The sequence below is a fragment of the Lutzomyia longipalpis genome, chromosome 1, assembly GCF_024334085.1.
Source record: "Lutzomyia longipalpis isolate SR_M1_2022 chromosome 1, ASM2433408v1".
Taxonomy (NCBI): domain Eukaryota; kingdom Metazoa; phylum Arthropoda; class Insecta; order Diptera; family Psychodidae; genus Lutzomyia; species Lutzomyia longipalpis.
The window spans coordinates 17956063-17967788 of NC_074707.1; the positions used below are offsets into that span (position 1 = coordinate 17956063).

The following is an 11726-nucleotide window of genomic DNA, read 5'->3' on the forward strand; positions in this document are numbered from 1 at the left end:
TAATTAGTCATGGATACTATTTATGGGGACGCAGAAGACGGATGACAACATAACCTCACTTTATAAATAAAAAACAAACAACGCTGCAGTGCAGCCGTAAAAGAGTTCCCGGAAATGCCCCCTAAAAAGGATGGAAATAAGGGAAAACAGGGTGGTAAAGGTGGCGGAAGTGGTGGTGATGCAGAAAAAGGTAAATTCGTAGAAAATTGGCAAACAAATAAGGGAAATTAGTGAATTTCATTTGTGGCAGGTGCAAAGGAGAAGAAAGGAGGAAATTCGGTGAAAGTACGTCACATCCTGTGTGAGAAACAGAGCAAAATCCTCGAGGCAATGGAGAAATTGAAGGCTGGCCAGAAATTTCCCGACGTAGCAGCAGCATACAGTGAGGATAAGGCACGTCAGGGTGGTGATCTTGGTTGGCAAATCCGCGGAAGTATGGTTGGCCCCTTTCAAGATGCTGCCTTTGCACTGCCCATCTCCACAGTTGCTAATCCCGTGTACACGGATCCACCGATAAAGACGAAATTCGGCTACCACATAATCATGGTTGAGGGTAAAAAATAAAAGTTTTTTTTTTATTACAAATTTCAATGGAAAATATTTATTTTCTTCGTTATAAATGGAATGGAAATTATGTATTGAAATTCTCTAATGGTAACTTTTCGTCAAAGGTTGATACGGTGGGCAGTATGTAATCTACAAGTTGTTACAGATCAGTTAAAATTATCGAAAAGAGAATGAATAAGGATCGTAGAGGTTGGTAACATTGTAGGTCTCTGTGATTGTTCGACGTTGACGAGGATTATTGCTGAACTTATTGAGGCAAACATAGCCATCAACTATGAGATTATAGGACGAATTAAATGTCCGAGAGAATTTAAGGCACTCATTTTTCCCTTCAATGTCAGCAACAGTTGGTCGGCAGCCGTGGACGCAGTCATGATAGATAGCCCTGATGTTATTAATCTGAATCTGGATTCGCGAGTAGAACAGATGTGCTTCCTCATCCTTGCACGTGCCCTGGATCCATGCTGTCACAGCAATATGAAACTCATTACCACCTATGGGCTGCTTCTCGACGCGTATGATGAGAAAGAAGATTCCAAAGGTAGTTACGAGGGCGTAGCGATGACTGACACATTGGAGACGAAATGAGAAGAAGGATTTGCTGAGGTAGGGCGTTGCTTTGAGTATTTCGACATCTTCCGGATGTCTCTGTTTGAGATGTTCCCTCAAGTCATCCACGGACATTGTGAGTCGACAATTGCGTAACCTGCATACTACATGGTCCACATGGTCACTGCCCGAAGACTCAGATAAAGCCCTGGCATTCCTGGAATTCATATCCTGGAATGCCTGTACAAGTTTATTGAATTCTCTCTTCATGGTCTCCATCTTTTCGGCCCATTCGGCTTCTTTTGCCCTCTTTTCAATAGCACGAGCTTCAGCAGCAATAAAAATGTCATCTAGAGCCTTCTCTGGCGACGTATCTATTTGTTGAAATTCAGTCAGGAGGTCCTCAAGAGTGAAGTTCCGTGTCCCTATGTACCCGGCGCAGCATTGGGGACACTGCCGAAGACGTTCTGAGCACTTTTTGCACACAGAATGTCCGGATTTGCACTGAATAATGTGGGAATCGTACCTTTCATAGCAAACGGGACATGCAAAAATTCTGTCCGCAACGTCCCCGCTGGATTTAGAACATCCGGAAGCACCTTTGTGATTCTAGAAAATCGCCGGTTTGAAGTTAAAATGAAAATAATGGACAATCTTTGTTTAATCTTAATAAACTTACATTCGATTGGCTTTCTGAGGATTCCATGGCACCCATTTTTGGCAAAGAAAAAGGAACTAAAGACGTCAAAAAAAGGAAACAGTAAAAAAGTACTTTTTTGATCTCCTTTTCTTTTTAGTCGTATACTTCGGGAGCGTGTAGTAGGCGATTTTCGCGCGCAGATTCATAGACTTTTTAACATAACCTTACTATTCTGAAAATCAGTCAGGTCCAGTTCTAGAAAATCCCTGGAAATGCCCCCTCAAAATGAAGGAAATTGGAAAAAAATAGATGGGAAAAGTTGGCGGAAGTGATGGTGATACAGAAAAAGGTAAATGCATAGGAAATTGGTGTAATAATCAAGGGAATTAATTAATTTTATTTGTTGCAGGTGCAGAGAAGGATTTTCGCTGAATGTACGTCACATCCTGCGGCATCAGTGAGGATAGGGCGTCAGCGAAAAATAAACAAGAGCTCTTTTATGATAAAGGACACCGCAGCATTTGTTCGGCGAATGTACCCCTGTTAGATTTCGCTCAAAATCGCAGGAAATCTTCTTTGAGGCACTAGAAAGAAAGACCAGGTGGTCCCAGCCCGGGGCAGTTACCGGTTTGGCCGCTAGAGGTCATGGAAGGTCATATTTTTATACTAGGACCGTAATTTTCACACTTTTCAAACTACTATATTTTTTATACTATTCGTCCGATTATCATGATTTTTTAGTATGTTGTAGAGGACATTGAGACCTTTCCAACGATAGGTCGATGACCGATCTAGGTGTTGTAGAACCGGAGATATAGACTTCTCAAGTTACCACTTATTTTAATTTTCAAGTTTCTTTTCTTCAAGTAGGTTTTGTGCCAGATATCGGTCTGAAATCTGTTGGAAACTGCTTAAAAGTCGATATTTATGATTCAAAATGGCCGCCATTTTGTAAAATACATTTATCGACCTGGAAAACTAGGAATAAGATCCTCCAAAGGCTACCTGTACATAGATCTGTGGATAGAGACATATCTGATTTCATGTTCTACTGATTTTTAGTGTAGGAATTGTTTCTAAGTTCAGATTTCATCAGTAATATGTTCTTGTGTCACGATTAGAAGAAGATTCTTGTATAGGAACTGTAGTAGCCATCTTAGGATTACATACTGAACGGTTTCACTGATCTGAAAAATACGTAGTCAAGTATTTCTTTTTGATTTCATTATTCTAATGACTTGAGTACATCAATTATTTTTTATAATGCGTTAGCTGTAATACTTTATTTCATTATTACTGACAATTCAGTACTGACATCTTAAAATAAAAATGGTAGATTTTCATGCAATCATCTAACATTTCTAGGTCACTATCTTGCAAAGCCAAAGACTTCAATCTTATTTGTCCATTTAAAACTATGGTATGCTACAACACTTTTTAAACCGCTGTGGCAGTACAGAAGGTTCGACTATATGGTTGGCAAGTTGTATGTCATCAGACTATTTATGCCTTAAGGGTTGGCTTTAAATAAAATACGACTGAAAGGTGGTCAAGTAAGCATAGGAACGTAGCGTCATGACTCCGATTTCAGAGTATCAAATTCTAGACTTAGTTCGTCGAACCACTTGAACTGGATCAGAACGCCAAACCAATAGACCGAACGGTGGCTGCAGATCAACTGTAGCACCAGTTTTCTTAGATACTTGACTGGGGCTACAACTGATCTGCAGTATTAGCCTGAATAATCCTGGCCGCGTGCTACCGTTTGCCAGTTCGACAACTATATTAGTTTGGTCAGGGGAATCATCAGCAATGATGGCAACCCCTTTATCAAATAAATAAATATTAGCTTGGCGCTCTTATCCACACCATCCAGTTCAGTCCAGTGGACAATCCAGTTAAGTATCTAAACCAAAGTTTTAAATGGACAAATAAGATTGAAGTCTTTGGCTTTGCAAGATAGTGACCTAGAAATGTTAGATGATTGCATGAAAATCTACCATTTTTATTTTAAGATGTCAGTACTGAATTGTCAGTAATAATGAAATAAAGTATTACAGCTAACGCATTATAAAAAATAATTGATGTTCAAGTCATTAGAATAATGAAATCAAAAAGAAATACTTGACTACGTATTTTTCAGATCAGTGAAACCGTTCAGTATGTAATCCTAAGATGGCTACTACAGTTCCTATACAAGAATCTTCTTCTAATCGTGACACAAGAACATATTACTGATGAAATCTGAACTTAGAAACAATTCCTACACTAAAAATCAGTAGAACATGAAATCAGATATGTCTCTATCCACAGATCTATGTACAGGTAGCCTTTGGAGGATCTTATTCCTAGTTTTCCAGGTCGATAAATGTATTTTACAAAATGGCGGCCATTTTGAATCATAAATATCGACTTTTAAGCAGTTTCCAACAGATTTCAGACCGATATCTGGCACAAAACCTACTTGAAGAAAAGAAACTTGAAAATTAAAATAAGTGGTAACTTGAGAAGTCTATATCTCCGGTTCTACATCACCTAGATCGGTCATCGACCTATCGTTGGAAAGGTCTCAATGTCCTCTACAACATACTAAAAAATCATGATAATCGGACGAATAGTATAAAAAATATAGTAGTTTGAAAAGTGTGAAAATTACGGTCCTAGTATAAAAATATGACCTTCCATGACCTCTAGCGGCCAAACCGGTAACTGCCCCGGGCTGGGACCACCTGGTCTTTCTTTCTAGTGCCTCAAAGAAGATTTCCTGCGATTTTGAGCGAAATCTAACAGGGGTACATTCGCCGAACAAATGCTGCGGTGTCCTTTCAATAATCTTTATTTAATTCTCTTCACACAAAAGGTTTAACAAAATTGTATTGAAAATTCTCGAAATTCTTTTATGGTAACTTATGGTCAAAGGTGGACAGTATTGGTTGTTCAATATAATAAAGATCAGCGAATATTACTCAGAATCTGAGTACGCATTATTGTCGGCTGTGTTCCAGATCTCTGTGATAGTTCGGCGAGGATGAGGATTATTGCTGAACTTATTGAGGCAGACATAGCCAGAAATTCTAAGGCTGGTCTCATCACTCATGTGCAACGAGACTTTAAGGCATTCATTTTTGCCTTCAATATCAGCAACAGTTGGTCGACAACCTTGCACGTAGTCATGATAAGAAGCTTTGCAGGTATGTCTTTGAACCTGGATACTCGAGTAGAAGAGATGCGCTTCCTCATCCTTGCATGTGCCTTGAATCCACGCTGTTAGTGTGGCCAAGGGCTCATCCTCATCTAGAGGCTGCTTCTCGATGCGCAAGATGAGGAAGAATATACCAAATTCAGTTATGAGGGCATAGCGATGATTTACAAGATGAACAGTGTAGGCGAAGAAGGATTTGCTGAGGTAGGGCGTTGCTCTAAGTATAGTGAATTCCCCTGGGTGTCTCTGTTCGAAATGTTTCTTCAAATCATCCAAAGGCATTGAAAGTCTACAATTGCGTAGCCTGCATACCACATAGTCGCTATGAGAAGTTCTATGACATTCTCTCTTTAGAGTCTCTATCTGTTCAGCCTCCTTTGTCCTCTTTTTAATTTCACGAGCTTCAGCAGCAGAAGTAATGTCATCAAACGCTTCCTCTGGTGACGTTTTTAGTCGCTGCAATTCAGTGAGAAAGTCTTCAAGTGCATAATTCCGTGTCCCAAGATACCCGGCGCAACATTGGGGACACTGTTGGAGACGTTCTGAGCACAATTTGCACACAGAATGTCCGGACTTGCACAGCATAATGTGGGAATCGTACTTTTCATAGCAAACGGGACATGCGAATATTCTGTCCACGTTTCCGCTATATCTGGAACATCCGGAAGCACCAGCATGATTCTAGGAAGTAGGCGGGATGAAAGAAATGCGAAATTAATCAACAATAATTCTAATTAAATCTTGCTAAACTCACATTTGATTGGCTTTTTGAGGATGCCATGGCACCTATTTTTTTGGCATAAGGAGGAAACCAAACACCTAAAACGGTAAAAAAAATAACTGAAAGAAGAAAAAATTGCACGCGAATGCACTTTTTTTAGCCGCCTTCCGTTTTAGTCGTATACTTCGGGAACTTCAACCCCATAAAGAAAGTTCTAATTAGCAGACATGGGTTATGGACATGGCAACGGACGTTCCTACGTGGTGTCCAATGCTAGTTGACGATTTTATTCGGTTTTGTCCCATAGTGTGTACGATTTATTTATGGGACAACCCAATACTCATTCATTTCATTGGAAAAAATGATTTTGGTGGAAAGTGCGTGAAAATTGTTAAAATTCCTCCGTAAATGGGTGAGTTTTCGCAAAATAGCATTCCAGGAAAACCTGTTGCATTCCTGTGAATCTGTTCTTTGTGAGGGAATATGTAATTAATTGAAAATAATGGGATTTTTTGGGAAAATCTGGATGGGGTATTTTTTAGCGCTGCAGACAAAAAAAAATAAAGAAAAATTTCCACATTTTTCCCATTTTTCCTAAAGAAAATGATCCACCTCAGAGGTCAGCAGAGGGACGTGCTTCGAGTGTCTTTCTAGACGTGGATGCGGTGAATGACTCGGAGGACAAGCGCTTCTTCTGGCCCGGCAAGTTTCCGGGATTCCGGACTCCCGATAGTGGGGCCATAACGGCTAAAGAACTCAATGCAATGTCCGTGGCCAGCCTCTATGACCGAGAGGATGAGGACACCAAGGAGATGGAGACGGAGAAGTAAGTAACTCAAGAAGAATTTAATGACCCATGGGAATTTTGAATGACTCATTTGGAGCGGAAAGGCAAACTTGGTGGACAAGTTCTGTTTAAAATGTGTGAAAATTATCTCAATTAGCGATTGTGAGCTGGAAGAGAGACGAATACGGCATAAGCTCTTGCCTAGGGCAGTGGAAGAATCTGACAAGATTGTCCCAGATTAGTAAGTTTTGTGTAAAAAAAAAAGAAGCTTTTTTGTGTGCAAGAGACTCATCATTCCTGCTCTAACGCTCTGAAAATATAAAAAGAAAATGCCTTTGGCTTTCCTCATGAGCTTTCCGTGTTTGCAAATCACCTTGAAAATGTACGTACACGCAATTGAATCCGGGAATTTTACATGTCTTTCAGTGACGCAACACCGGAGAAAGTCAGCATGACCAAAGAGACCACAATGGACTGTGATTGCCCCCGGAATCCCTTTGATAACCGCAAAGGCGCCAGCGAGAGCCTCTTCTTTGCCGATGGGAAGCGTTCGGTGGACTTTGTGCTGGTGTGGAAGCGTACAGATCCCGAAGTTGCCACCGTGGAGGAGCATCGGCTGAAGAAACGAACAATCTTCGAGGAGAATCTCATAAGTGACGGCCTAGAACTTGAACTGGAATCTGTGGAGGATGAGCTGTTCTTTACTAAAATCCACGCTCCCGTTGAAGTCCTCAGGCGCTACAGTGAGATCCTCAAGTTGCGGATGCCAATGAGAGAAGTATGTTAATTTGCTGAAAATCATCCTTTTTTGTGCTTCGTTTTATTAAGCCAATTTTTTTCAGTCCTTGTGTAAAGTTCAGAATAAGCCACTGAAAAGATCTATCTCAAAGAATGCTGCTCAATATCTTTCGAGCAAGGTTAGATGTTTTTATTTGAAAGTTTTTGTTTCTCTTGCTTTTTTATGTTCCATTGTGTCTTTTATTGGCCGTGCTTTCAAGGCTTTCTTAACTTCTCTTCCGGCTCTTTTGTGGCAATTTTTGACAACAAAAATGTTTCTAATTTTCCTGAATTTTTATACTAAAAAAAATTCCTTCGAAAAGGATTTTTTTGGTGCAGATTTTAATAAAAAAAATGATTAATTTACAGATTCCTGGATTGACTGACATGATTACAAAGACACAACCGACGTTCCTGAGTCAGTTGAGTGGCATTTGGGGGTCATTAGTGAAGAGCTTCCTCGTTGACGAGAAACACTTCCCGCCAATTTCTCATCGTTTCACTGCCGTCTACAGCCGTGATAAGGAGTACTTGTGAGTAATTTCCCACCTCTTCCTCCTCCTCCGTAACATTTTATGAATGAAGACATTTTTTTTCTGCACAGATTTGACCTACAGCAGCCGTGTTTTTTCTCCGCTGCTGTTCGATCGCGGATTGTGCAATTTATTTTAGATAGAAAACGCTTCACAACTGAAGAGGCGGATGATTATGCTTTTGGCATAGATCGCCTAATCTCCGATGAGGTCTACATTGCAGCTTATCCGTTGCACGATGTGAGTGTCTAATACAAATTTTCTAATCACTTTCGGTGGGAGCGGGGGAGAGATAATTAAACGGGATGATTGCTTTTTCTCTACATCAGGGTGAAGTTCACATCACTGGGAGTATGAGGCATCTCCTGTACACGGAATGGGCAGCTGTATCGAAATGGTATCGCTACCAGCCACTCGATTACATCAAGGAGTATTTTGGCGTCAAAATTGGCCTCTATTTTGCATGGTTGGGTTTCTATACGTACATGTTGCTCCTGGCATCAATTGTGGGTGTTGCATGCTTTATCTACTCCTGGCGGACGATGGACAATTACCAGGTGAGTGTCTTTTGAAATTTTCTCACCTCAAATAAGTTGCTTTTACCGCATGCTTTTGGGACGACGAATTTGAAGGAAAATCTATTTGAAATTGATGAAATACATTCACTTGCAGTGTAAAGTGAATGGAAGGACTCTTTTAGACATATTGTGCTTTGTATAATCCTGAGATTTTCTTCCTTAAGTAAAAAAAAACTCCTTTAGAGCAATATTTTATTTAAAATTTCTCCCCAATATCGTGAGACTTGAGTAAAATGTTCACGATTAAATATTAATTTATGCTTTGCTTGCATGATTCATGAAAGCATAGAAATGAAAAAAAAAGAGAAGGGATTTTTAATTATTTCTCACTCAGGTGAGTCGTGATATCTGCAATGGCAGCATGGAGGTAAAAATGTGTCCACTTTGTGACCATTGGTGTGACTATTGGGACTTGAAGGAGACCTGTCTCCATGCTAGGACAACATATCTCTTTGACAATCCCACCACGGTGTTCTTTGCCATTTTTATGTCCTTCTGGGCAACACTTTTCCTCGAGCTGTGGAAGAGGTATTCAGCTGAAATTACGCACAGATGGGATCTCACGGGATTCGATATTCACGAAGAGCATCCGCGGCCACAGTATCTGGCCCGCCTGGCGCACGTACAGCGTAGAACGGTGAATGTGGTGACGAATCAAATGGAACCACAAGTGCCATTTTGGCGTGTTAAACTCCCCGCGACGATTCTCAGCTTCTCAATTGTGATGCTCCTCGTGGCATTGGCTGTAGCGGCTGTTCTTGCTGTTGTCCTGTACAGGATGTCCGTTCTAGCGGCACTCAGTGTCTACGGGGATAGTGTTACGACGTCTGGAGCTATAATTTTCACCACTGCCACAGCAGCAAGTATCAATCTCTGCCTGATTATCCTTTTCAATTGGATGTATACCTTTGTTGCGGAATATCTCACGGAATTGGAATTGCTTCGCACTCAGACGGAATTCGATGATTCCCTCACGCTCAAGATCTACCTCCTACAGTTTGTCAACTACTACGCTTCCATTTTCTACATTGCCTTCTTCAAGGGGAAGTTTATCGGCTATCCGGGGGACTACAATCGCTTCTTCAATTTCCGGCAGGAGGAATGTGGATTTGGGGGATGCCTCATGGAGCTCTGCATCCAATTGGCCATCATAATGGTGGGGAAGCAGACACTAAATAGCATCCTGGAGATGCTTCTGCCACAATTCTATCGATGGCTCAATGTGATTAAAGTCGCAGGATCACGGCTGAAGAACAATTGGTCCCTCAAAGGTGGGGCAAAGCGTTGGTTGAGGGATTTGAAGCTCGTTGAATGGGGTACAAGGAGTTTGTTTCCGGAATACCTCGAAATGGTCCTGCAGTATGGATTTGTGACAATTTTCGTTGCTGCCTTCCCCCTTGCTCCCTTTTTTGCACTCATCAACAATGTCCTGGAGATGCGTCTGGATGCAAAAAAGCTCCTCACATACCATCGACGCCCAGTGTCACAGAGAGTACGAGATATTGGGATTTGGTATAGAATACTCGACTCAATTGGGAAATTGAGTGTCATCACGAATGGCTTCATTATTGCATTTACATCGGATTTTATTCCGAGACTCGTGTATCAGGTGGCTGTGTCACCAGATGGATCCCTCCAGGGCTACATGAATTATTCTCTCGCATATTTTGACACACGGCACCTACAGCCGGGTAGTGAGCCTCAAATGACTGAATATAATGGGACGATTTGTCGGTATCCCGACTACAGAGAGCCCCCATGGTCGGAGAAGGCCTACGAGAAGACATCAATGTATTGGCACATCCTCGCAGCTCGACTTGCCTTTGTGGTTGTCTTTGAGAATATTGTAGCTCTCGTAATGATTGTCGTGCGATGGTGCATCCCGGATATGTCGCCCGAGCTGAGAGATCAAATCCGTCGTGAAGCCTACATAACGAATGAGATTATCATCAAACAAGAAACAATTAGGGCTCGAAATGAAAAATGCTGTGACGTTGCAACGGCCAGGGCGACATTTAGAGATTCAAATCCTTCGGCTAATTTCATTAAAATGGAACAAATTGAGCAACTTATGAGCTCCAATTTGTCCGGAGCCCAACTAGACTTGGTGATTCATGGCCCAGACAATCCCGCAGCTCCGGGATATGTGAGATCTTCACAGCAGAGGGATAGCTTAGAACCTGTCTCTTTGTAAAACTTGTACAACCCCAAAGACAAGAAGGGAGTTATTGCTATTTTTTTCTTAGATATTTTTCATAATTATTTTCTTAGGGGCCTCTCTGCAATTTTTTTTACTCATATTTTTTGTGATTTTGCGTTGTGAAAAATGCTTCATCCTCAAGAGACTGAAGTGCAAAAAAAGTCGAATAATAGTTTAACTTGTTTATTGTTTTTCTTGTTTGTGATTCGGCACAAAGAAAATTCTTGTTTAAAAATTAAAAAAAAATATCACGTCTTACCAACCACCTATCAAAGACAGAAGAAACTTCATTGAATCAAGTGTAGTTGAAAGAAGTTTTTCAAAACAACTAATAGTAGAGAAAAAATATTATTTTTTAGATATTTTTAAAGAATAAAATAAATATTTACGTGTGTAGGTATACCAAAGACTTTAGCAAAACGTGAACAAATATAACGAACCTTTTAATCACAATTTATCTCATGAAATAAGGAAAAAAGAAGGATAAAAAGGTCCTATAAATTCAACTCTCTTTCTGTGTTAATCGAATAATTAATGACTCTTGATAATTATTATGAAGAAAATTTACAAAACTCCCAAATAATGTGATAAAAGGATTTACTTTGTGCCGAGCAACACCTAAAAGCGTACACAGAGAACTTTTAAAGCCTTTAATGTTGTACATTTTTTGTAGCTTTAAAAATACATTGGCCCGTAAGGTCAATATTTATTTTATCTTCAAAGTTTTATTAACCTCTGGCTTTTAAAATTCTCTGTGTGAATTTTTGTGAAAATATTTAATCCATGATTAGAAGAAAGACAAGAGAATATAAAAAAAAATGTTGTGTGCCTAATGAGAATCTCAAATTTATATCGAATCTATTATACTCGAATATTTAATTAAATCAAACAAAATATTAATTCTTTCAATTTCTTTATCACAAATTATTTATCTTCTCACTTTCATCAAATTTTTCCTTCGACACTGAATTGAAATTTTCATCCAGACATGGTGAAAAGTTTCTCTTTTGAAATATTAAAGTTAATTCTTATTTGTATATTGATGTTGTGTTGTGTTGGTCAAGGAATTATTTGCCAAAGAGATTATTAAATATATAAATTTATCTTATTACGTAATTGTTTTATCTTTATCCTGGAGGGTATTTTCCTCTATTAAAAGAACATTTATTGAA

General features: G+C 39.8%; 4 protein-coding genes across 5 annotated transcripts; 2 read left to right on the plus strand and 2 right to left on the minus strand.

The window, feature by feature from the left end:
* The first annotated feature begins 49 nt into the window (after positions 1-49).
* LOC129794911 (peptidyl-prolyl cis-trans isomerase NIMA-interacting 4) lies at positions 50-598 on the plus strand. Its single transcript, XM_055835835.1, has 2 exons — positions 50-190; positions 251-598. The coding sequence occupies exons 1-2, from the start codon at positions 115-117 to the stop codon at positions 562-564; spliced, it is 390 nt and encodes a 129-aa protein (XP_055691810.1). The 5' UTR covers positions 50-114; the 3' UTR covers positions 565-598.
* Positions 599-600: 2 nt separating this feature from the next.
* Positions 601-1930, minus strand: LOC129794901 (uncharacterized). Its single transcript, XM_055835821.1, has 2 exons — positions 1796-1930; positions 601-1725 (listed from the first exon to the last, which is right to left on the minus strand). Exons 1-2 carry the CDS (start codon positions 1829-1831, stop codon positions 724-726), a joined length of 1038 nt encoding a protein of 345 aa, XP_055691796.1. The 5' UTR covers positions 1832-1930; the 3' UTR covers positions 601-723.
* A 2646-nt stretch (positions 1931-4576) lies between these two features.
* Positions 4577-5862, minus strand: LOC129794912 (E3 ubiquitin-protein ligase SIAH1B-like). The gene is made up of 2 exons (XM_055835851.1): positions 5713-5862; positions 4577-5639 (listed from the first exon to the last, which is right to left on the minus strand). The coding sequence occupies exons 1-2, from the start codon at positions 5737-5739 to the stop codon at positions 4719-4721; spliced, it is 948 nt and encodes a 315-aa protein (XP_055691826.1). The 5' UTR covers positions 5740-5862; the 3' UTR covers positions 4577-4718.
* A 137-nt stretch (positions 5863-5999) lies between these two features.
* On the plus strand, positions 6000-11448 carry LOC129794920 (anoctamin-4). Of its 2 annotated transcripts, XM_055835863.1 has the most exons (8): positions 6000-6091; positions 6280-6505; positions 6893-7244; positions 7309-7383; positions 7613-7776; positions 7848-8016; positions 8106-8333; positions 8689-11448. In XM_055835863.1, the coding sequence occupies exons 1-8, from the start codon at positions 6088-6090 to the stop codon at positions 10546-10548; spliced, it is 3078 nt and encodes a 1025-aa protein (XP_055691838.1). In that variant the 5' UTR covers positions 6000-6087; the 3' UTR covers positions 10549-11448. The 2 variants fall into 2 exon arrangements, with proteins under 2 accessions (XP_055691838.1, XP_055691845.1); XM_055835870.1 differs by lacking the exon at positions 7309-7383.
* The last annotated feature ends 278 nt before the right edge of the window (positions 11449-11726 follow it).